At 42.9% G+C, this 26,715-nt stretch overlaps 1 protein-coding gene across 3 annotated transcripts; it reads right to left on the bottom strand.

The window, feature by feature from the left end:
- Positions 1-226: 226 nt before the first annotated feature.
- B4GALT4 (beta-1,4-galactosyltransferase 4) lies at positions 227-26,715 on the bottom strand. Of its 3 annotated transcripts, XM_072043972.1 has the most exons (8): positions 23,866-23,959; positions 23,367-23,483; positions 10,089-10,572; positions 9,214-9,446; positions 5,737-5,924; positions 3,519-3,641; positions 1,397-1,501; positions 227-916 (listed from the first exon to the last, which is right to left on the bottom strand). In XM_072043972.1, the coding sequence occupies exons 3-8, from the start codon at positions 10,363-10,365 to the stop codon at positions 775-777; spliced, it is 1,068 nt and encodes a 355-aa protein (XP_071900073.1). In that variant the 5' UTR covers positions 10,366-10,572; positions 23,367-23,483; positions 23,866-23,959; the 3' UTR covers positions 227-774. The 3 variants fall into 3 exon arrangements, with proteins under 3 accessions (XP_071900073.1, XP_027305433.3, XP_071900071.1); XM_027449632.3 differs by lacking the exons at positions 23,367-23,483; positions 23,866-23,959 and adding an exon at positions 26,607-26,715; XM_072043970.1 differs by lacking the exons at positions 23,367-23,483; positions 23,866-23,959 and adding an exon at positions 26,512-26,654.

Below are 26,715 nucleotides of genomic sequence, written 5' to 3'. Positions count from 1 at the left end.
GGAGATCTTACAGTCAAGTTCCTGTTCTGTTCACTGAAGAGCTCTATCCAGCTAACACCCAGTCTTTCTCCAGCTCTGTTAACCAGTGCACTTCCTTCCAAATTTCTCCAGAATAATGCACAACCTGCAGCCTACTGCAGAATTAAATGAGACTTCCATTCTGCCCCAAGATGCTTGAGCATTCCCACTGCATGGCGAGGTGAGCTTATAAAGGACAAGAGATGCCTTTTGAATTAAGTAGACTGTCTTTTATTGAGAGAGTTTTAACACCTCCGTACCTATTACCATTATTGCCATTCCCCCCCCACACACAAGCAGTTTTTCCTTAGAGGGGAAAAATCTCAGTGAGGCTGTAAATGGTGAAGAGTTCTTGTGCTTTAAAGGGGCAAAGACTGGCCTGCTCCTTTTTAAGTTGTGGCAATGTTGTCTTCCCACTATGACAAATCAGAAGTTTAGGAATAGCTGCAAGATTTTTTTTTTCAGGAGACTTAGTTCAAGTCCTTCCACTGGACCGGCCCAAACAAGAAAACTTACACACACATCCCAGAAGAAAGTGCACACAAGAACACCAGGACCTGGCCTCAGGTCAGTCCCCATCTCCAGTCCTGTCTCACAAAATGAGATTCTCAACTGACCAACGAGATGGTGTGAAGAGAAGCTTTCTTCTGTGCTACTGAAGTACTCTTTCAAGCAGTGTGCTGCCTGTCAGCTGTGACAGCAGCAACCACAAACAAGATGTGCTGCCATTTCCTATAACCTGCCTGGTGCTCACCCTTACGAGATCTTTGGCTGTATGCTGAAATCCACTGTGATGTTGACGTACAAAGGGTTGTGTTCCACTGACAGCAGTTTGTATGAACAGGAGTTCAACCCATCTGTCTTCCACATTTTAGATACCTGGCGTAGAAGCTTCATCCTGAGGACAGAGCAGAGGAGAAAGTCTTCATAGCACAAAACTGAGATGCGCAAGAGGAGTTTTGAGTTCTTTCCCATGTCTGGTAACCTTAGAGACAGAGCCACAGTTGGTCTGATCTACTCAGAATGCAAAATCATGTTTTTCTTGTCATCAAGGTGGGCAGTCAGACATGGGAAAATAGTCCTACAGTTTGGGGAGAAGAGGTTTAAGCCATATAATCTCCAAAATTTATGTTCAAATCATATCCACGTTCAGTAAAACCTTCCCAAGCTATAGTCACATCACCCACTCAATTACAGGCACATCTCATGCACTGAAGAACAGCTGCCAGCTGCAAACAATGGTGTCAAACCCATCACCCAGAGAGTTTGGGAACCACAAAATGCCTGGTTGAGCTAATGTGAGGGACTGGGCCACCACTTGGCCTGGCTCCTAGCCACCCTCCATGGCAATGTGAAGTGGAACCCTGCCATAACTCACCTCTCTCTGTTCTCCTCATTGCCGTGGTCTCGGTTGTGGAAGATCATCGTGTACCTGGCTACATCAGCGGATGGCCTCACCACTCGCATCTTCTGCATCTCAACCCTGGAAGAAATAGCAGTGCCATAAGCACGACACCCCCTTTAAGCCACCTCTTAAGGAGAAGTGACGTTCTGGCACTTCAGTTTTGGTACGTGTCATAGAAGCAGGTACTGAAGATGTTTCCTACAGTTCTCCATCTCTTCCATAACCCATTTTGCTGGAGAAACAGAGCTTACAGATTTGGGTTTCTGGACATGTACTCCTGTCTTTTGAAGAGAAACAGGTAGCTATTACAGCAGATATCATACAGAGCTTGCCTCAAGGACATGTTATGTAACTGAATACAATTACATTAGTATTTTCTGGTCCACTTTTACTACTGCATGTTAATCTAGGATGTCTATAGCAAGATTACACATTCTCCAATGAGTTCATTTCAACTAATATAGTGAAGTCCCTACACGCAATAGTTCTCCACCAAAAAGAGGAAGAGAGCTTGCTTTCTAATGGCTGGCAGGCAGCCCTACAATTCTGAACTTTGTCTACATGAAGAAAATTTTCTGAGAACAGTGTCAAAAACATAAAATCTCATGCACAGATTATAATGCCTGACAACAGGCACTTGATTGAAATGTTTGGCCTTAAGCATATCTGTGGAACACAAGAATTTTGCTGTCAGCAGCAGAAGAGTTAATTTTACGGCTGTGGATTTAAGGAACACCCCAGGTCTTTGCTAGCCATACATCATCAGCAGAAAGAGCAACAGGAACCCAAGTAAAAGCCCCAATAACTTTCCAGTGACTGGTTGTAGCAGCAAATTATCAAATGAATACAACAGCTGGACTGAAAAATCTTTCTGATGTTCTCTGTAGAAAGGGGCCCATAAGGGAGCATCAGGTTTAGCACAGAGGCAAATCAAATCAGACACAGAAGCCAAACAGGAGGTAGTAGCCCTCCAGTCCTGAGTTGTTGAAGATACTGAAGGGGCTGCTGCCACCTGCTGCCTTTACAGAGGAAGGCTACAAGGATCTCTACAACACTATTAAGAAAGCAAGCTTCTCATTCCCTACCCACCACAAATGCTGTAACCAGGAGGAAAGGCATGAGCTACAGCCAATTGCAGGTGTGAACACGGGGTCATACGGTTTGGTTTTCAGGCCCCAAAATGGCACAAAGTAGTTGGTGTCTCTAGCTAGAGCTTCAGGGAATGGGAAAGGAATTACTAAGAAGGGACAAATCCATATCTCCAATTAGACCTCTTAGATTACTCAAGACATAGGTGACCAATATGCTAAAAAGCTTTTGCTTAGAAGTTCCTAGCTTTAGCACGCTCGATTTCTCCAGTGTGATCATTTAAAAATCACCAGAGGTATGAATTTTACATCCCTGAAATGTTTGCTTACATATTTAAACAACTGAAAAGGATGACAGAGCACACCCAAGTTACAAATTGACATTTTTGTTCCTTCCTTTCACTAACAGTAATTCTAGTCTGTAGAGGTTTCCTCCTAAGCAGAGGGGGGACAGATCAACATGAAAGTTTAGTCTTTACTACCACCAAATATCTCAAACTAACAGGCTCCTACTTTGACAGCCACATCTGCAAAAGTAATTTTAACAAGAGCAAAGGGCAGATGGATACATGTGCAGCCTTTCTAAAATGTAAGTTATTCACCATCTTAACTACAATCAACAACACCCACGTGCAAACTAAGCCCTTCTCTGAGGAAGTCATGGTAGTCAATGAATGGAAAAAAAGCCAAAACCCAAATACTCCCACACACTCGCAGAAGTAGTGGAACTCAATACATGTGTCACTGGCAAAATCATAACACAGATTTCAGACTTATTTCGCTTACAACCAATTTCCAAGCTGTAACAAAAGTGTTTTGTGGCTGAGACAAAAAGCAAGACCAACCAACAAAAAGAAACCCCATCAAACCAACAGCTCTCAGGAAGACCAGATTTTAAGCATGCTTCATCTTTTCAAAGAGGAAACTGTTCACAGAACTGCACCTTCACACTCCAAATCCCCACAGAGCAATACTCACACCCCATTTCCCTCCAGCCTTCTTTTTACCTGATTCGAAGGTCATCATCTTCTCCACCCCAACCCCAGTAGTTGTTAGAGAATCCATTCACCTTGGAAAACTGTTCTCTTGTTAGAGCAGTTACACCTCCAAAATAGCCCTGGTAACGTAACCTGGAAATACACAGGAAGAGGGGACAAAGAATTAAAAGGCTGAGTTACGCCACCACCAGGAACACCACCCTATAACTCTAGATCTAGATTTGTCTTTTGCTTCTTAAGATTCCTGTTAGCCAACTTCTCCATCAGAGCATGAACTTGCAGTGTATCAATCCCAACCTTCCTAGCTCCATATCTTCTGAAAGTTTGCTGAGGGCAGGCACTCTGCCCCGTTGTCCAGATCACTACTGAAGGTGTTCACCAGTCAGAATCCCCTGAGTCCTGCAGTCCAGCTGGTTTTCAGTTCACCTCACTGCCCAAACTTCATCCCTCTGTGATTGATGTTTGTGACAGGAGTGACATTTGTTCTGTTGCAGGCATCAAGAACCTCCCCCAAATCTTTCAAAGGTAACAGAGTGGTTTTGCAATGACAACAGCCAGGTCCCTCAGCACTCATGGCTACATCCCATCAGGTCCCACAGATACATGGTGTATACCCAGTATCCAACCACCTCTTGCAAGGACAAGAAAACATCGGATCTTCTAGGATCTTTAAAACTGGACTAATAAAAATACATTTAAAATGGTCACTTAGAAAAGGATGTTATGGCTTCAGGGAAATAGCTAAGCTCAAAAAGTTTTCCCACCCTTGCCTTCAACATTTGAATATACAAATCTTTTCATAAAGAATCTGAGTTTCAGTTTATATAACTAAACTGAATGTATTTGCTCTCCAGAGGAGCACAGTTGCCAAGATTACCATGTCCAGCATCACCATAGAAGGTATTTTCCTCGAAGAAAAAGAATAAAGAACAACCCTACCAAAAAAAACATATATTCCTGCCCAGGACATTTTGTAATAATACAGGACACGTGTGACTTCAGTTTCCTCAACCTCATCTGAGCAACACATCTCAGCATGCCCCCCTCAGCCAAAGCACAACAGTGAGGCCACCTAACTGAGATTTCTACCTGTGGTCTCACTCTTGAGCTCAGGATCTGAATTCTTTCAAGCAAACGGAGGAATTCCCCGTGAAGTAAAGCACAATTATCCCCACTTCACTGATGTGTAAGCAGAGGCAGTGCCACAGAAGTGAAAGTATGGATCAAATCCAAACCGCCAGTATCCTAGTGAATACTGGCACAGGGCATTCACAGTAATAATAGTAATCCTTTTGTTCGTATAAGACTTTAAAGCCAAAACTTGAAGCTGACTTATAACAGATCCTTTCCACAAACAGAAGTCTGAGGAAATCAATCATAAGAAGATCCCTTTGTAAAAACAGTAACAATCAAATAAAAAAACAATAATCCATCTGCATGTTTAGCTCACCAAAGCACTTGCAGTAACTGGGGAGGTTAAACACCTCTCTCATATGTTTAGTAAAGGAAACACTGAAGTGAAACAGGGCTTTACTTCAAAGTGCTTTGCAATCAGCTTTTGAAAAACTCACTTCTAATTGATACTTCGACTGACATGACATAAAAAGTGAATCTTGAAAGACCGATGTTCAATGAAACCACTCTAGTCATTAAATTCACTGAGCTCAGGAGCCCTTTTTCCTCTAAGGTGGGCTGAATCTGACTTTTCATTTTAAATTATTTACATCACAGTAGCACTTAATTGATCCATTTAAAAACAGAACAACCCTGTATTAGACACCATACAGCCAAATAATTAAAGGATAACCCTATCCTTTGGCAAATTTTCACACTTGAGCAGATCTCAGTATCAGAAGTTAACCTCTTCAACAGCAAAAGGTAAGTGGCAAATTTTATCAGCACAATCCTAAGATCATACTGTCAAACCACAGGACCAGGAGACTGCAGATGTATTTCCAGCTTTGACATAAGGTCTCTGGCATGTGGCTTTCCTCTCAGAAACGAGAATAATGACAATGCCCATTCTTACAGCTGATTACAGAGCTAACTTCAGAGATGTCCGTAAGAATCTTGTCAGAAGGTGCTCCAGAGAAACAGTGCATTACCACCAGAAACCAGGTGTCAGATAGAAGGGAACGCTCAAGTATACAGCTCCCTGAGAAGAGGAACATTATCAGTAAGTTGGCATTTTCCAGCTGGTTTTCTTTTCACATTCATGGTTTCCTACCTGTATCCAGTACTGTTCCTGCCAACTACAAGGTGCTTTGGCTGTCTGTCACACATGTAAATGTTAAAGTCATTCTCCGGCACCAGATCCACATCATGGAAAATGAAACAGTCCCAGTTCTCTTCTTTCAGGGCCTCTAGGTATCCTACATTCAGCAGTTTAGCTCGATTAAATTTGGTGTTGCCAGCCTGCGAAAAAGAACACAAAAAAACTCTGAAGAACATGTCAAACCTTTTTAACTAGAACTGTTCACAGGCTTTTCTTCTGATCACGTAGTTCACAACCACATTTGCCCCTCAAAGCCTTTCCAGCAGTAACTACACAAACTGCTACCCCATAACATGAGATACAGCATGAAAATAACCACCGATGCAGTGTTTCGTGTTTCTGTGGCCTCTACTTGTCATGAGTGAACACAGGTAGGGGCAGGAAAGCCTAAGGCTATGAGGCCACCAGAGAAATATTCATGCTGCAGTGCAATTCTACTACAATTGCTGTTCCCGTCACTCCATCAAGCCACATTAACAAAAGAGGTATCAGTAAACAGCCTAGAAACTGGCAATCCATGCAACTATGTCAGCAAGGCTTATGAAAGCTTAAAAAATTAATCCCATAGTTACTAGTTTACAGATGTCAGAGCACGCGACACAGGTGATTTATGCTTGCCGCTCAGTTCAAAGGACAGCAGTGTTTAAGAAGTACACTGTGTTTCCCTAAACCACACAGTAGGTGGCAGAGTGGGAAATAAAATGCAGGTCTCTTCCTTTTTAACTCCTTCCTAAAACCGAATTATTATGCTGCACAGGGATTCTTCTTAGAATAGAGCTTCACTCTTTTTTTTTTCCCCCAAATCTTCATTGTTTGCTTTTACATCTTCACTTTTTAAAAGTACCGTTTTCCACCTTTTATACACACACACACACACACGTGTACACACACACCTAGCACTTTGGCAAACTTACCACGACACCACTGATACAGAAGCAACAAAGGTGCTTATCTCGGTATTTATTTTTTATCTGGACTGTACACACAAGCCAGCCTGTAGAACACCTTCTGCTCCTGAGGACAAGGTGGTAAATTGCTTCAAATTCTAACCATGAGTCAAAAGGCCCAGCTTCGTGCTTCCAGAAACCTGAAGGTCATGCGTTTTCTAGACCTGGCAACCTAATGCATGTGGCATTTTGGACAGAAAGAGGCTCCACAGAAAAATCAGAAAAAAGCCAGCCTCCCCAAATGGAGGGATGGGTAGCTGTAGGGAAAAGCAGTTGTATACATAGCATGTTTCATCCTTCCACTAAGTAATGCTTTGCTTCAAAGAAGGAATTTGCTCACCATTACCACCAACCATCTGCTCCTACACAAAGGTGACTTAGGAGCTTTATGGCTCACTACACATACCCTTTGGGAAACATGGCCTGTTCTGAAAAAGGAGAGATAATCAATTACTTCCATTCTGAGTAAGGGAAGAAGCATGTTTTCCAAGAAAAAAATAGATAGTGAAATAATAGATACCCAAAAATGTATGATTTTAAAGTCCTGAGTGTTTTCGTATACAGAACATAAGAAGAAATGTGTCAGAAAACCTCCTCCTAACAATGAAAACATAGGTTATGGGGTGAAAAACAGAACAACTCAGGTAACTGGTGAAGCACATAAAGAGAACTCCACTTGTGTATCAAACCCAGTAACAGCATCTACCAGGGGCTGGCTGTGTCCCCCTCAGCAGTACAGGCAGCCAGCACAGCCCCAGCCTGCACAAAGGCAGCCAAACAGCAGTAAAACTGCCCTCCAGGAAGAGCCATTTCAGTGCTGAACAAATAGCAAAGTCTCCTCTCATCTGCTATAGAAGACAGAATTCTCCTCCTGACTTTCAACACAACATTGACTACATGACAAACTTCTGTTGGGAAAGAAGTTATTCACCCTTTAGAGATTACAAGTTCTTTTTTTTTCAGTACTGCACTCATGTACACACACGTCTGTGCAGCAAAACATGATTTTGAAATGTTAGAAGTAGCCCACAAAGAGGAGAAAAATACAGAAGGCCCATTTATTAATCTTCCTGCAAAGCAAGCTCTGTGTATTTTTGTAGTTAAAGCATGTTTTTCCTCCATTTCTTTCCCCAAATATACTTAAAGCAACTAATGACATCACAAATGGAGGGTGAAGACAGATTTGCCAACAAAGAGTGTTTTAGTTAGCCTCACCTCAGTGTTTGGGTGTGCCTAGCCACACTGAAAGGCTAAGCAAGAGTTCCCAATCTTCCAAGTAAAAACTTGGATAGAACAAGTCCAGACTCAGCTCTGCTGCTCACATCAGACACAACCTGCAGACTCTTCTAATACTTTCTGCTAACACAACTGCCTGTCCCCACATCACGTATTTCAATAAATAAGGTATATGCCCACTCTCGCAGTGATTTTTTGCTAGCCACTGCTTGCGAGCTGGAGTGAGGCATTATTTGTCCAATTACTGTATATACTAATGCAGAAAAAGCCTCGCCTTTCCACTTAACAGGCCACATGGTGACTCAGAACAATGCAGGAACTGCATATTCCAACTGAATTCCAGCTGCCATTGAGCAAAATTGTAAGCTGTCACCTAAGTTATGCTGCCTCTGCTTGACTCCATCCTCTTCAAACAGAGGGGAAGAGAAGCTGTAATAATCACCTTACTTTTTCTTCCTGCTGTCTGAAATCTCTGTTTAGAATCAAAGCAGAGCACATACATAAATGACAGTAAGACAAAGCAAATAAAACAAAAGTTCAAGAAAAGGACAACACATTACACAAGAGAAATCTGCACTGCTTTTAGCTCATGTGATCAGAATGTAAGCACATAAAAAAAAGACAATGCAGCACACGTCAGTACGCTCAGATGTTAGCCACTGACTCCACAGAGCTTAAAAGAATATAAAATAGGAGATTACTAAACCTCTATGGAACCAAATGCTCCACCACGACTATTTCTTCCCACAGCCCTTGCTGTGCAAAGTAAATCACCTACGAGCTGTAGCTGATGTGGTTAGTTTTGAGACAGAAGTATGAGCACATGATAAGCGGAGCTTACTAAGCATGACAGCAAGATGGGAGAGAAGACCTAGCTACAAACTGAAGCCTTTGATAAAAACAACCCCAAAGTTAAAGACAAAAAGCATGTCAGCCTAGCTGCATGCATGTTTACTGCAAGAGAAGCGAGTTGTGCACTTCTGATGTGAGTAATGCAGGAGATGCTTACCTTAAGCAGTAACTCAGAAATAGTAAGTTATTTTAACTAGTGCCTGTTTCTCTGACTAAGACACCCTTTGTTAATTCTTCCCAGCTTTGCTACCAACAGCTGAGCTCCTGCAGCAGTGGCTGCAAGCACTGCTGCGTCCCTCAGCGAGCAGAAGTGCTCCGGGCAGGCTGAGGAGCAGCAGAGGTGGCAGCAGCAGCATCCTCCCCACCCGAGCAAACCTCTGCAGAGCTGCCTCACCTGGTGAATAACGTAGATGCCATAGTCCAGCTGCTGCCTCTGCAGGAAGGGGTGGAGGTGCTCCAGGAGGTACAGCAGGTGCCTCTCCCGATTGCGGTGTGGGATGAGAATGGCCACGCGCTGCAGCGCTGAGCACTCGGTGGGATGATACCGGCCCCTGGCCACCTGAGGGTTCTCCTTTTGCACTTCTTCTAGGGTGAGAGAGGGTTTGAAGGTCAGCTTGCTGGCACCTCCTGTAGGAAAAGCACAAGAATCTTTTCTGATTTGTCTGTGGCTAGTCCAGTCACCTAATGAGGTACCCCGTAAATGGCATAAAAAAAAGATTCATGCCTACAATTGTTTTCCCTAGCTTTCCGAGGGAAAAGCAGTGCTAGAAGGATATTACATGGGCAGTGGAAGGAGAGGGTACTGAGCATTTACTTAAGCTGATTACAGAGCACTGATCATACAAATTCCAAGAGAAGTTCCACCCTGCTGCAGGAAGGTTGGCCAGAAACAGCTGTCAGGGCAAAGGAGGGCAAAATGGAGAGAGACACAGGACTGTGGCTGTGAGAATTCATCTCTGCATAAAGCATGAGCAAAAGTACTGCAGGCTTAATGCTATAAATTGTTAGACACCAAGCTTTTGGACTACAGGGAGGAGGGAAGAATACAGCTTTGTCTCCGCTGTAGTCAAATCTGTTCTCAGTGCCATTTTACCTATAAATGCAAAGCACGGCACCAGTGGGGCTGCTATCCCAGCCAGACACAGCACAGCCACTCACCAAGAAGCACTTACTGAACCTGGTTGTGTGGTATTTATTTCACAGGAAGTGTATAACTAGAATAGCAAGGAGGAAAAGTAAATCCAGGGAGAAGAAAGCCACATCACTTACGCAGGTATGGAGACAGAGCTGGACAGTGACCCTGAGGTGATGTTGTGGCAGGAACTGCTGCAGTTAATTTTGTCTTCTCGTCCTTCCAACTGTTGCCTTCCTCCTGCAGGCTGGTTGCCTTTCTGAAATCCTCCACCGTGTTCTTAGGTCTAGGCATTGACTGTCCAGAGTCCACAAAGTAACTGAACGTGGCCCATAGCACCATCAGACACAGCATGATGAGCAGCAGCACTTTGAATTTATAGAAGATGTGAAAGACATACAAGTTCAAGGCCATGGCTCTCCCTGACCTTCAAACTGCCTCCTCCACTCTGGCAGGCCGCTCGCTGTGCACCCAGTGGGGATGAAACCAAAGGTCCCAAGAAGAATGTCACAGTAAAGAAGGGAAGCTGGAGGTAGGGAGGGTTGCCACACTTTCTGCGGTTTTGCAATTCACGGAGTTGCAGTGGTGTTTGTTCTTCAAGTGTCAGAAAATACGACGTACCTGGAAAAAAAAAAAAAGGAAGGGAAAAGTTAGTTTCTATTGCCCTTCACAGCCACACCTTCAAACTTTATGAGAAGAGCTCACAGCAAGCCAAGGGAGATCAGAAATAGGAACCAAATACGAAACCAACAAAATATGAAAGGCACAGCAAGTATGAACTATTGATCAGAAACTAAGCTTTGGTCCTAGCTCAGCTGCAACCAGCTGCGTGACTTTAGGCAAATCACTTCTCTGCTTTGTTCCCCACTCCAAGTCAGTCTTTTGTTGTTTTTGTGTGTTGTTTTGTGGTTTGTTTTCTTTTCTGAAGATCAGAAAGTGCAACCTCTACCCCATGTTATGTCTGTGTACGCTTCTTGGCAATACACAGGTTTTATTTTATTTCTATCAAAACTCACAACAGCTGCAAGACAAGGGATTCTGCTGGCCATGAATACAGCTGGCTCTCCCCAACAAAATGAAAAACAAGATAACTTCCAGAAGAAAACAGTTAAATTCTTCACCTATATCATCTGTGTTGCACTGCCATGTGCAACGCAGTGTAACACAACCCTAAATTGGCATCAGAGATCCGTCCTCCGTATCTGCTGCCTTCTACATCTTCAACCACCTTCTCACTCATCCTTCTACTACAATGAGAAATAAATGAGACCGATGCAAATCTTCCTGCTTTTCAAGGGAAAGGTTCAGTTTTTCAGTGTTAGGTCTGTAAGGATCCAATTCTTTATTCTGTCTCCTGACCTTTTTAAGAGCCCAGCTTTCACTGCCATTACACTATAAAGTTACAGTGCTAATCCTTCTGTCTGGCAGAGCACAGCAGAGAAAGAATGAAATTTTAATAAAAGAAAAACTTTGATATGGAAAACACAAGAAAATTGCTACGTGTGAAAAGAACAGAGACCAAGGCTAAGTGAAACAAAGGCACTGATTAAAGACCATGCATATGAAAGAGGCTAGATCAAAAACAGCAGCAGCACAGAAACCACAGAGGGTTATTTTGCACTGGCTTTCAAAATACAGAAGGGACCCCAGAGAGGCATCACAGACAGAAGGAATACAGTAACATTCCTATTAGTTTAGCCCTGATGTTTTCTGGAGAAGTTTGCTGATTCATGTGGATGAATACAGGAGCCAAACCTAGGACTGAGGAGATGAATTCCTCTGCACACTGCTGAGCTCCTCAGGGTTTGCTGGGAATGCCCAGGAGGCACTCTGCAGAGACATTAACCTCCTTCCAGGCACACACACCACAGATGCTGCTGTAAAGAAGAGGCAGGAAAATTCAGCGACCTTACCACTGAAAGTGAGGAAACTCCACAGGTACTTCAGCAACAGGCAAACAAGAGAGCAAAAAATAAAGGTTATGTGGGAGAAAATGGCATTGGTTACAAGAAAAAAGAAATAATAAAAGAAATGAAAGGAAGAAGTTAAAGGGAAAAAGCATACACTTTTTGCTAATAACCTGGTTTAGGCATGGCTGTTGATTTTTTTCCTGATCTTCAGTATCACGAGGACACAGAGTATCACCAAAAAACAGGAACGAAAGCTTGAAACGTTCTTCATCTTTCCCTCCTCTTGTCCCTTGAGACCATATTTTCAGTGAATTGTTTGTATTCCTTGATAAATGACACCAAGGACCGCCTAGGTCTCTGCCTCATTGTTTTAAGATTTAGACAGATTAGCTTAGTGCTCTCATTTACATCCTTTCCCCCAGTTTTCCTCATGGGAAATCATCAGAACAGCCTGTAAGGTATTGACAGCGTGGGTCCCTACTACTCCCCAAGGAAATCTGAGAACGAACAGACCCAATTTTCCTTCTCTTGGTATCCATTAGCTCTGTTATCAGAACAGAAAACAGCAGCTTCAGAGTAACACCTAGCATTGAACCGACCTACAGAATTAGCTATGCAGTTCAGCATAGCTATATACAGTTAAAAATAAAGGAAAAAACACAAGAGGATCGATCAGCAGATTTAAGCTGCATGCTGATATGACACAGTGCTTCCCACTGAAGGATGCCAGCTTGCAACAGACCTGGTGATCTTCCTACTGGCTCCAAGTTTTGTGAACAACTGCTCAAATACAGCCTCTGTAACACCCAGAATAGAAGTCATTAATCAAGAAAGAAAAAGGGTGAGGTCAGCAAAGCACAGGGATTCTCCAGCTTCTGTCCCTCAAGGGTGGCACCTGACATCTGCTCTGCAGAAGCTTCACCACCTTATTACAGTGTGGTGGTTCTCCATGTTTTAAAGACAAAAATAGACCCCTCACTCTATTATTTTCCCATGTTAAGATTACTAGGCTCGCTGGAGACCTGCAAATACACGTTCCTAAAAAACAAACAGACCAAGGCTGTGGTCTTTTCAGAAGTCCTACTGTTCTTTCTAACCCCTGCAAAGCTTTGATGTAGCATTTTGGTAACAACCCTGCTGCATCTTCCCCAAAACTGGGCCATCCTGACCACTCAGGTGGACGAGCTGCTCATCTTCCCTCACCGTGTTCCTCCAAAGGCTGCCTAACCTGGCTCTCCTCCTGTGTGCTGCTGGGCTGTCACCTCCTGCCCTCCTTTTAGGAGATCCTCATGTGTCCCATCTGAACCTGAAGGTATTATCTTACAACAGGGAGGGTTTTCTAATTACTGTGTTGCTCTGCAAGCACACCATTCCTTCTTCACCTTTACACAAAACAGAAAAGTATTTGGTGGAATTTGTTGTTCTACAGGCCTGTAACGTGCAAGGAACTCAATACTCAAATCTGTACACCAGTTAAATGCATGGTGACAAAAATTAAAAGTAAGAATCCATAAGCCCCAAACACCATTTTGTAATACCTTTAAGGTATTGCTGCAGTTGCTGTCAGTAATCGACACCATTTATTCTGACATTATTTTGATATTTTATCTGTAGCCTACATGTCTGAGGAAAATAAACAATGTACAAACCACAATACTTGGAATGCATGAAGATGGGTGCAAGCAGACCATGCCTGTTGCTTTTTTCATATCAAAGGGGGAACAGGAACATCTCAAGAAGAGAGAAAAAAAAAAAAAACCACAGGGAAAGAGGAAATTTGCTTTCTAGCAAGCAGAATATTACAGTTTGCCCAGGATATTTTGTAAGAAAGCAGTTGCTGCTTTACAAATGGAGAAAAATGAATTGAAGTTTGATACAGGCTTAAACAGAACATGGATTAAAATCAGTTAAGTGTCCCCATGACTCTAGAACCTCAATTCAATCAATTTCTGTAACAGGAGTTGGGGGGGAAAAACACCCAAGCTGCAGATTAAACTACCATGTATGAAATACTAAAGGGAGCGAGGCATAAGACAACAAAATAAGAGTGACTGGAATGACGTTAAATGGAAAAACTACAGGAAAACAATGAAAGACAAAGATGCTGAGATTTTCAATGTATGCATTTTACTTCAGCGATGGATTTTACTTCCTACATTTCTCTGAGCCTTGCTGGCAGACATGCCATAACAGAATTAGCAGCCCTGATGCCCTGGGAGGTAACAGCAGAAATACTGATACACTTGGAGTTAAATAATTCCAGTTTCAAGCTTGACTAATGAGCATTAAACAGGATAATGTTTGTTTTTGAATACTGCTTGCTGAAACATCAGCGCGTTCCTTTCAGCCCATCATCATTTCCTAATTAGCTGTCATACCAGGAAAAGGCTGCCGCGTGACAGAAGCGATTTCAGCGTGGTCCCTCTGGACTCCGATTCACAGCTGCGGTGACTAAAGAAGTAACAGCCCAAAACGCTGTACCCTGTTACCCCAGTGTGTATCAACGCCAAAACAATCGGGATGCAAATCAAAATGAGTACGTGCATCCCTCCATCCCCTGCCAGCTTACACCCCACAGCAGCCCCATACAGGAAGGATATCAGTGATAACCTATATACAAATGACCTGAGAACAGAGAACCCTAAGGACAACACGGGCAATATTAGCCTGGAGTTATGAACCAAGGCCTTATATTTTGCGTATGTAAACTCTACTTGTAAGCTTCTGGGGAGTGATCTAGATTACTGCCTTTTACAACCCCACTGTTACCGTGCACCATTTTGCAGCTGAAGCACTCTCCCTAATGGAGGTAATCCCTTCTCAGTAAACCAAAGGTATCGGCACCTGTAAGGGGGATTTGTTCTCCCCTACCCAACCCAAACACGTTCTAAACCAACCTCAGCTCAGACAGACAACATCAAGTTAAGATACCAAACTTAAAATGAAGGAATGGCTATCAGTAAGCGTTTGATCAAAATCTATTTCTTAAATTCAGTTTTTCACTTTCGGAAGTGGACTACATTCTTCTTTTAAAAAGAGCTGATAGCCACTTAACTCTGATGCACAGCCTAGCACAAATGGGCCTTCCCTCATAGTAACTTATTTTTTTCCACATAAATAAACTAAAAAAAATAAAAATTGAAGGGAAAAAAACACCTGGATGGAAGAAAAAACATTGGGAGGCATATCAGAAGTATCAGTCAAAAGAATACATTGCTCGATTTTATTTTTTATATCATGAATAGCATTTAGATGTAAAATTGCTAAGATACAAGGATAAGTTATGAAAAACTCTGACCCTATCATACCAACCTTATTTCTACTCTCCTCCCCTACTATTCAGCTAGGTGGAAGCTCAAACATATAGATTTTTGTCAGTTTTATGAGTTTCCTCTGCAAGCAGGTATTATTAAAAGTTCACAATAGTCATAGAATCAGAATTATTTTTATGATAACCAAAGCTACCTCTTCACTGAGTTCTGTGGCACTAACTGAATGCCAATCTTGCTTAAAACACACTGGAGCACTTCTACAGAGTGGCAGAAATGTGCACGCACCATCGCAAACAATTAGGCAATTTCAACTCATCACAACACATGCAGAAGCACATTTTTGATTCATAAACCCAAAGGTTGTTATTTTTGATGTTTTCTATGAGGTCTGGCAGGACTTAAAGCCCCTTCAGTTCCAGCTCACCCTGAAATATCAGAGGGGCTGAGGGCGGCCGGGCATGGATTCTGAGCGAGGCCCAATTCGGCGCTCACTTGCTTGCATTCATTTTATTGAATTACCACGATCCCAGATGCACAAACAACACAACACACCTTCAGTCTAGTAAATGAATAACTGGGGCAGTGTACTGGGGCAACAGGAGTGCAGGTTCTCTTGGACTGCTGGTTATAAATGCGCTCGCTGCCTGCAAAGCACACACAGATACCAAAACTGATACAGCCAACCGCACATGAGTTAGCTTCTGAAACACTGTGTGACCTCCTGACTTGTTTGTGATGGTATCTTCCATACCAGTCTTCCTCTCAAGAGGCGCTATTTTCTTGGTTTTAGGTGGAGCTCGAGTGATTTTAGTCATGCGTACCTTCATTATGCTTGGTATAAAACTTCCTCACTTCTGCTTTAAGGGTGTAGGCCTGGAGGCATTCAGAGCACACACACAGCGAGGGGTGGTCAGGCCAGGGAGGGGGGTGGCTTTTGGGATGGAGGTGTGCTTTGGCATTATAATGAGGAACGTTGGCACTATAATGAGATTATAACGAGGAGGGTTCACCCAGAGGACAGGATTTGGTTATCAGTTTGGCTCAGGGCTGGCTATGCAGTTTATCAGTTCCATAGAACCGCTAAGTTTCCCATCCCTGAGGCAATAGCACAGAGCCTGGCCACGGTGTCTCCGCTCCACCCTCTGTGGTGTTTCTCTTGGAACACCAAGAGAAACTTCGAACACCAAGAGACTTTCTTGGAGTCAACACACCAAGCCCCTCTGGTATCACCCACATCTAAGGTTGTGTTGCCAAGGGGGCCATCACGGAACAGATCCCTTGGGTACATCTCAAACTGCACCCTCATGAATGAAATCAGCTGTGTAACACGGTGAAGAGATGGTGTTTTATGGCCTCCACTAAGAACTCCTGAACAGAAGATGACAGTAATAGAAAATGAAAGGATAAGTAAGACAAGATTTTATTAATACTTAACCTTCATTAGATGAATGAAAGGAAAATTTGACCATTACCTCGCTGGAGTGTGTCATTTTACCATTTCAGGCTAAGGACTCTTCATGTTCTGTGCTACTTAATCTAACAACTTTTTGGTTTGAAAAAGTGAGTTTTCACCATTGAAAGACTGGTGTGCCTGGGATGCTAGGGCAGCTAATCCAGATTCTAGATCACTGGAGTGTTGGCCTTTGTAAGCAAAAAAAGTTAGTCCCAGGGCCTAGTGTTAAAGTCACACTTCAAGCAGCAGCATAAATACTAGAGCCATAACAATTAGAATAGCCTTAATAAAATACCAACTGGAATAATTACATGAAATCCAGCCTTGAAGTCTAACAGTCACTTTACAACCCATGTGAAATAACACAGCAGATGAATTGCACTTCCTAACTTCCTAATAGATAAAATTAAACCATCACCAAGTAAGGCCAAAGGTAAGCAAATTACAGCAGATAATGGGGGTGAAATTACCCAGTCAGATGTTATATCACATGCAAACAGAAAGAAAACCTCAATTCTAAAATTTATTGATTAAACATATCTTGCTATAATCCCCAAGATGCTGGAAACTGGTTCTTCCCTCTTCTATACTCAGTGACTCAGGGTGACTATCCCTCAAATAAGGGTGGGAACACACAAGGGGCATAACTGCACTCTTCTCATTGCCCTCAAACCTGCCTCTAGCTACATGTACATCTGACCTTCATCAAAGGTACCCAAGAAACCTTCACAGAAACCCGAAGTGCAACTCTTCCTGTGAAATAATGCATTTCAGTGAAGCATAACCAAACCAAACCTAGGCTATCCAGGAGCCCTAGGCTAAAAGCCATTTTTTAATCTGGACAAAAATCCTGGGTGGACGAGAGTATCAGCAAGTAGATTAGTGGTAGCCCTAATCTCTATATTAGCGAAGGAAAACAAACTTTGATATGCAACTGGAGTTGATAAAAACCTCATTATTTTCAAACACTTGTTTTCTACCTACATGTTTTTAAGATAAAGGTTTTCATTATGACAATTAAACTAAGAACTAGATTCACATTGTAATTTTTACTGTTAAACTTGTTTGATAAGTTATCAGTGAGAAACCACTTGTTGCCTCAGTTCTCTTTCTCACATGCCTGTATTAAAAACAATTCACCCTGCAGAGAACACCTGCGGAACAGCTCCAGAGAGATTTTTGTTTGATGTATGATGCATTTAATAGATGATTTTTGGAACGTATGCCATCTAACCTTCTGACTCTTCCTGTTTCACACTGCCTGGAAAGGAGATGTTTCTTGTCATGCAGTTTTTCCAGAAGCCCCTGCAGCCTTCTCAAACTGGGTGAAACGCACAGATTCCAGACACATCGGGTACAGCAGCAAAAAGGATTCACCTCTATCTAACTTGAAAAACCCTCAGAAGTGAAAGCAGAAAATGAGTCACAAAAGAGTTTGTTGAAACAGTGATTATCAGCTCAGTACTATGCAGACTTATTTAGTATTTTATCCAGGCAAAAATCAGAAGTGTCAATAGGTAAGCATAGGAAGTTTCTTCCTTAAACCCTCCTAGAAATAATTAAATTCTTTACAGGTGGTAAGACAGAAGGATCACTATACAGCATCAGCTTCCCTATGCTAAACAGTTCGAGCTGTTGAGTTTTGAGTTTAAAGCTGTTCCTTTTGCAGGCATTTCTTCCTCTTTAGCTGTCAGGCATTACAGTAATGGATTTTAATACCCCTTAAACAACACTTTTATAATCCTGTTACATCTTCCTATTAAAGAAACACTGCACTGAGTAACAGTGAAGTCACGGGCTATTTAACAAACCCCACAATCCTCACACAAACACCTTTTCCACCCCTCTTTCCGGACTTCAAGCCAAAGAAAACAAGCATACTAAACCACTCACTGTTGCTGCTGCCGCCACATCCCACCTTCCTGCAAAGCAGTCACTGCAAAAAGCACAGAGAGCAAGCAGCAGGCGCTTTTCAGCCAGGAAACTCCACACCATAAAGAGCCCTCTGTTACCTCTCACATGCTGCAGGAAAGAGTGAGCTCAAAACTTGCAGAATGACTTTAAAAAAAAGTCCAGCATATCCAGCCTTTCCCCAGCCCTAAAAAGGCTCTGTAGCACCATCCCACACATCCCTCCCTCTGCTCCCATCCCAGCGAGGGAAGGCAGGCAGCCTCTCTGCTTGCTCCAAGGCATGGCAGAACCAGGACGGGGGGCACTCCAGCATATCTGGACAGAGTGGCTGGCCAGAAGCAGTACTGCAATATAAGTAATTATTAAAACCATCCGGTCAACAAGTAAGTGGCTTAGCTACACTATCATGGTTAAAAGGTCATGCTGGCTAAGCTCTAGTTTGGAAGAGTTTTGTTGCCAGCTTCCCCAGCAGCCACATGTTAAGCTAGTAAAGACCTGCACCTAAGCTAGGGTGAGATTTTCCTCACGCTTCTAGACAAGAACTGATGACAATGAAACACCTTAACAAGGATGAGAGAGGCCTGAGCACACACTGGGTACTCAGAATTAAGGTGGGTGGATTAGAGGCAGGGAGAGAGAGGACAAATGTAATTCAAGACTTGTTTGAATTCTTTGTGCAACTCTGCTCCAAGCAGGTAGACGTACAAAACCCTGCCAGGAAGCCCTCTCTGTGCCACAAAGACCTTATTTATTATTAGGACTGCACAAGAGTCTGTGGGAAAAACTTATGACAGACACCGTCCGTATTGGAAAATCATTTTGGGATTACAGTCTGGTTTATCTTGCCAACCACATAAAATCAAATTCCCCCTGGATCTTGACTGTTACTGGCTCACCTTCCTGCCCACTCTGTGGAGCACATCCCCAAACTGTACCTGCTCTGGGCCAGCACTAACTCTCAGGCAATTATGGGGTTAGACAGATGAGGAAGCAAGCAGTATTTCCAACAGCCTTCTTCTGTGATCCTCTGACAATAGCAATCCATTCTCACTATTTAGTACTTGATAACCACTCGATATTCAGTGTAAAAGCGGAAGTACTGGCAGCCTCAACACCCTGATTTACAAAGTAAAAGAGAGAAAGAATATTAATGCAGCACAAAATAACTTAGTGTTTCAGTTTACATAAATTATTACCTTCACACACGCAAGCATCGCAGAAGAGGCTGCAGTAGATATGAATGAGAAAAGGCTTGGCAGCCGAATACAATACAGACATTTCACATAAAGGAACATCTTTGATAAAAAAGCACCAAAAGGTGACTCTCCATGCAGCTTTAGTTCCGACACACAGGACAAAAAGCCAGGAACGTGTCAGTATCTCACCTATCCCTAAGAGGAATGCGATCACGCTTCTGTCCAACACTGCCCCAGATGAGGAATGCAACACCTTTGTTCCAACATGCTTTGGTTCCTGATCAAAGATCTGAAAAAATTCTCCACTGCGAATGCACTCGACAGAAGCAGCAGTCCTTAAGAGCTGGTATTTATGAAGTCCATTGTCCTTAGGATGTACACATCACTGATTTTCCTTAGCATCTAAACGTTTTGTCCACAGTCTCTCTGGCTGTCAGGTTTCTCAAGAGGAGGTTAAGTTCTTCCTTACATAAACCTTCCCTCTCTGTGGCTCCTGCTTCTGCGGGACTAGGAACTTGTATATACAACTCTGGCTCCTGCATCAATTTCAGCCAAATTTGACCAGGAATAAACTCACTACAGCTATCACAATGAGGAAAACAAAACAGGTAAAATAAAAACAAATGAGAACCGAAACAGGATGTAATGAATGGTAACGGATTATGAACTTCCTCATCCTAATGATGTACTTTGAATTTAGACAGTAAAGAGGGTGTTTTTATAGTAAGTCCAGCATATCCAAACACAGCTTCTAATCTCCATGCATCATACTTAGGGTATTAATCTTACTGTTTAAGAATCAAGGAAATGTTTGCAGAGAAAACAGAACATAGAAAATTCACAATTAACTTACACACTCCCATTCTAAAATGGCACTCAGATCACCAAACATCGTAAGCTAGTTTAGCTTACCATCACTGAAGATGTCTGAATATAGCCAGGTGCTAAAAGTTAACTACAGAAGTTGATGTCAAATGCCCTAATTGCCTTGGTAAACAAATAAAAGCTTTTGATCTCCAACATCCACGTAACTTGGTCTCAGTCATGATGTTCCCTAAACAACAGCTGAACTACAGTGCAAGCAGATGCAGCACACATGATTCCAGCTCACCAGGGCTTTAAATTATGAGAGTGGATGCCTGACAAAAAAAAAAAAAAAAGCAGGAAGACATCATAGAGACAAGGCTCACAAACAAATAATTCTAAAGCAGCATAAGATGACACAGAACAAGAAGCTAGCTGGAACTGTTCTGTGTAAATAAGCAGCCTTTCAAAGAAGGAGGTAAGAACATGCAGCAGGTGGACACACTAGAGCACTCAGTTGCAATAGAAAAAGAAGAGGCTCATTAGCTGTATATTCCAAATGCACTGTGAGTACAATTTTTAAACAATTGCAGTTTAAAGTCCAGTCCTGAATTCCAGTATCTATTAAGAAAAAAAAAAAAGTGTGGCCTCAAACTGGAAACAGACAACAAAAATACAGGTTTGCACTACCTTTTCGCAGAGAGCAACCCTTGAAAATGTGTCCCCACCTGCAGTTTCTACCTGCCCACCTACTTTTCTCCATATTCTTATTCCACTACTGCTGTAAAACTCTTTGATCAGTAACGTAAGGAAACAAGTTTGGTTTGTGTGATAACAGCGAAGATGACCAGGTTGTAACCAAATGACATGCTACCGGGTGCGTTGTCCTCACAGTGTATGTCACTAAGGTGACTTTTAAGCAAAACAGTGGAACTCACTAAAGCAACACACCAAAACGTCATGTAGGATCCTGTAACAGGTCCATAATTTTTTACTAACAGCTCTATTTAAGGCATAAATATCTCTAGTTTACAAGGGGGAGGCATGAACTTCTAGAGAGAGAAAAGACTGTCAGCTTACATGGATTCCTCACCTCCACTGGCTTTTCTTTTCCTCTAATCTGACGAGTGTAATGGATAGATTACTCATTTCAGTGAAAAAATAAGTCCTGAAACTAGTTGTCTGCTAGCTCAAAGCTAGAAAAGCGTTTGTTGTGGTTTGTTCATTGCTGCCTGCCCCAAGCCCACCCAGGCACACCCTCAGTTCCCCTCCCCAGCAGAGCATTAGGAGAAAGTAAAAGGAAAAGCTCATGGGTCAAAATAAGGACATGGAGATCACTTACCAATTGTCAGTAAGCAAAATAAACTTCATTTAGAGAAAATTAAGTTATTGCCAATTAGAACTAGAGCAGGATGGTGAGAAGCAGTGACAAAAATTAAAACACCTTCCCCCCCATGCCTTTCTTCCAGGGCTCAGCTTCCCTCCTCCGTTCCCAGCTCCTCCACCACCAGCAGCACAGGGAATAGGGGCTGTGGTCAGTCCCTAACAGTTCCTCTGCTGCTCCTTCCTCCCATTTCTGTCTCACACTCCCACTCCTTTCTGAACACTTTCTGAAGTGTTTTCCCCAGGGTGCCACCAGCTTGGCTGACCCACTCCACTTTGCTCCAGCAAAAGATCTGTGTCAGAGCTGGCTGGCATCAGCTGTGTCCAACACGGGCACACAGCCCCTGGTTTCTTCTCGCAGGAGCCAGCTCTGCAGATTGCCCTCTGCCGACACCGTGACAACCACACCCATGCAGCATTTCCTCAGCTGAAGTGAAATATTAACAGCAGTTTAAAAGATCCAGTGTGTTGCTTGAGATATGTGGCTTCTTAATGAACTCACACACATTTATTTGGAAAATATATCATTGCCAACTGGCTGTACCAGTAGCCAGAAAGAGTCCTCTCCGTCCTGTACCTCCAGCCACAGCAGGCAACCAGCTACACTTCTGTAGCTTCATCAACTGAGTTAATCTACTGACTGATGCTTTTTGCCTGCTCACCTAGATCATCACTGCTATGTGGCATACATATCCTGCCTTACCTATGCACATTATCTTCAGGCAGACAAACCTGAAGCAACAATTTCAAAAAGACAGAAGAAATTTCACTTCGCATTTCCACCTAATACAAAGCCCTATAGGTAACTTGGCTTTAGCATCATTCCTGTTTCAGTGCTTTCTATACCTCTCAAATATTAAATAGCGGATATACAGCTATTTCCAGCATTTCCAGACAGTCTGGTGAGAAGCAAACTTTTTTTTATATATTCTCATGGTTCACTTATAAAACAGCGACCCAATTCTTGGCAAATATTCAGTGCCTGCAACTTCACGTTAAGATTTCTGAGATTGCCCAAGCCTTTGCTGCAAACGACCCAACATTATCATCAAGCACAGGCCAACTGAGTGGATGCTGTTCCAATACTCCAGTACAGTTCTCTCTTTCCTAAAATGTAACAAACTCTGGCTTTAGGCTAAGAAACACCATCTGACTTCTCCAGGCCAAGAAACATTTATGAATGGCCTCCCTTGTTACACAATTACAGCTGAGCCACAACCTCACTGCAAAAGACACAGCACTGTTAAGACTGAGGGCAAAGAGATGGAAGCGTACCAGGCATGCAGAAATCAGACCTGGGCACTCCCTGTCACTGCTTTCCACAGAAACATCTTTAAAAAAAAAATACAGCACAGTTTAAAACACCTTTCCCCCATGGTCTGTGGAATTTTCTGAAAATACACATCATAGAACTGATTTCTGCAAATACAGGGATCTCACACATGACGGAGAGCTGAAGTTAGGACTGAATTCAGCAGTACCCTACCTTCTTCTGGCAGCTGCTGGCTTGCTGGAGCAGCAGTCAGTCAGTACAGATGCCAGACACCATGCCACTTCACAGAAGAGCTGAACACATTTCTGGCCAAATTGTTCACCCACCTTTCTGCACAGAAAATCAAGCAGTTTAACTACATCCAAGGCAGACATCAAATTAAATCATCACACATTCTAACTTCAGCTTTAAGTACTTCACACTAGATTATATATATTTTTTTAAACAGTAGCAACCACAGACAGTACAGGACAGAAGCTGCAGAAAGAAGTGCAGATCTGTGCCTAATACTTGTAAACTCAAAATTATAAGCATAACTTTTTATAGAAAGTCATAAAAACACAAAGCTTAAAGTCATACATCTTATTACAAGTGCGTAACGAGAAGCAGAATCCCATTCTCTCTCAACCAAGTACCTTGGCATGAGAACTGCCAAGTCATTTCAGCAGAAGCTTCCTCAGACATTAAGGGATTTATTTTTTTTTCGTCTTACCTCATTAAGGATTACAAATTGCCAGCGCCTAGTAACAGAGATGGCTATCAAGTTACAGTGCACCTGGTATGATTTTGATAAGCTCTTAAACATCCAGGACCTTCTTTTCTGTTAGAACACAAGTGAGAGCAATGCAGATTTTCAACCCATTCGCAGATGGATTTTCATACTGGAGAAAGAAAATTGTTTCAGACAGATAGGATAAGAGTTCTGATTTGTGCCATTCAGAAGTGTTATGGTCTAGAACAGTATTTGACAAGAATTTAAAACTGCTTCAACAGTTCTAGCTCAAGGTACGACCAAGCAAATTTATTCAAACTGCTTGTGGCAGTAATTCTGAACACTTACCAAGATATGCCTGTGAATCAAGATTAGCATCAAGCCTTTGGGACAAGCAGCCCAGTGAAACTTGAGACAGTGGGGGATAAGTACATCATTATTGCTCCCACTGAGTTAGCAACCTCTCTGCCTGACCTCATCTGGTCTTGCTGGGCAGTCCGGAGAACTAAAGGTGAGAGGCAAGGGACTCCTCTCCTACTGCCTCTTCTTCAACCCTCCTTCTCACACAAGCAGCAGCCGGGCCCTAGCTCTTTCCAGGAACAAGGCAGGAGGGAAGGGAACAACACAATCCAGAAGCAGAGCAGGGAAACGTGGCTCCTTTCCCTGCACTTCCTCATTGTTGTGCAGGTTTTACCCCTCCCCATCTCACTGATGAATAGAATTAGCTGCAGGAGTTTGGAAGTCAACCACAGGACTGAAGACTGAGGTACAGGAGAGGGGAACAGAAGATTTGTACTGCACGTGCCCCAGCAACATCAGATCCTAGAGTTTTGCTATTATTTAGAACTGCAAACGTTTCGAATCCTCATCATGATTTCCATTTAAAAGGATTATCTGAATTACAATGCATGTGAACTCGATCCCTTTAATGCATAACTTCATTAATTCACTGCCTGGCAAATAAATGTTACCCAGAAGTCGTTACTCTACACAGCAGCACTGCACATCTGCAAAGAAAAAAGATTAAGGACACAGAGATGAAACTATCACAGACATACTTCATGCTACACATAGGTATGCTAAAGTATTTCCAACAAAAGAAAAGAAAGCATAAAGACCTCATTCTTATAATCCCTCATAGAAATACTAAAAACTAAAGAGAAGTGAGAGGGAAGCTCTTTTGTCATTCTACAAAGTTTTCAAGGTCCTGTTTACATGCAGCAAAACAAACACAGCTTCTGCAATAAAAAACAGCTAGCCCAGGTGGCCAGTAGCACACCCTGCTGGGTGACTTTTGGCCTACATATTTGCCTAAACAACAGGGTGGGTTTTTTGTGTTTGGAAAAAAAAAAAAAAAAAACTTGCATCAAGCAGGCAGTCATTCAACCAAACTGCCCTATCTCCAGCCAAGCTCAAGTTCATTCATGCGATTTAGATTTAGGCTCACGTAATCAAAAACAAATTAAGCACCTCTCAACTTCTTTTTTTTTTTCTTCTGACACTTAAAAGAAGAACAGGGCAACTCAAACCAGAGAGAAAAATGCAAACCTTTTAGAGTTGAAGCAACAGATTGCTTTCTCACTAAGTAGAAAGGTATTTGTGAAATGAAATCCAGCTGTTACAACAACAACAAGGAAATACCCGCATAAATCAAAACCATGACCTATCATACTTAAAGAAAATGCTTATCAAGAACAGTTACTTGCAGTATCTTGGATGAAAAAGCGATAAACTTCAGCGTTAGAAGAGGTTTTGTAAAACAGTCTCGCTAAGTTGAACAGTTGGAGAATAAAGCAATTTACAAGCCGTGCTTTCAGCATTCTAAATCTAATCAGAGCATTTGTAGATAACAGCAGACTTAAAGAACTGTGATTAGAGCTGCAGAGAAAATAATCTTCAGAGAAAGAGCATCGCACATAACTACCAGCACTGCCAATAAAGGCTAAGCATACATGTTTAATGAATGAAAACAATCTAGAATTTATTTCCTTTAAAAAAAAAAAAAAATGCTATCCCTCTGTTATAGCAGAATTTCACCTTTCTTTTCTCTAATCCTCTCTACTGAAAGCTGAGATCTCGTAGCCAGCCTCAGCCTGCCCCTTGGGAACTTCCTTAGCTATTAAGCGAAAGGGTGGAAAGAAAGTTAAATCCACAAACTGAGGGAGCTTTGCTGTTAACTCCTTGAGGCAAGCTGGTGTTAGCAGGAAACTGAACATCTAGATGTTTTCTTTGCTAATGGAGTATCACAATGATGGTGCTGTAAAAATCACGCATCTACAAGGTTTCTAACCATACCAGGGCAATGCTGCAACAGTTTGCATGGGCACAGAAGCCAACCCTTCCCAAACACTCCTCGCAGCTCCCCCACACTCTTTCCCCTAAAGCCAACAAACACCTCTCCATCACCCCCTGCCCACCTGGACCCTCCTTCGAGGAACCCACACGAGCCCCCTCCGACCGCACTTTTGGAGCCCCCAAGACCCCACCTGCAGCACTAAACACCACTCGCTCCCCTTCACTAAGCGCTTAGGGCCGACAGCAAGACCCCCCTCATCACCCCCACCCCGATCCCGACCAGCCCCAACCCCAAAAACACCGCCCCGCTCCCAGCCGCCGGGCCGAGCCCGCCGCCTCCCCGCTTCTCACCATGGGGTCGGAGCCGGCCCCGCCAGCCCGGGCTCGGCTCCGCGGGGCCGGCCGCAGCCCGGCGGGCGCCCCCCGCGCAGGCGCGCTGCCCTTACCCCACTCACGGCATGGCGGCCCCGCCGCCGGGCCCTCATCCGCCCCGTGTGCGTGACACCGCGGGGCCAGCAATTCTGACGGCTTTTAACGTCTTATTTATTTATTTAT

Source organism: Anas platyrhynchos, chromosome 1 (genome assembly GCF_047663525.1).
Source record: "Anas platyrhynchos isolate ZD024472 breed Pekin duck chromosome 1, IASCAAS_PekinDuck_T2T, whole genome shotgun sequence".
Lineage (NCBI taxonomy): Eukaryota > Metazoa > Chordata > Aves > Anseriformes > Anatidae > Anas > Anas platyrhynchos.
The sequence above is the reverse complement of the archived record's forward strand: the minus strand, read 5'-3'. Positions and strand labels throughout refer to the sequence as shown.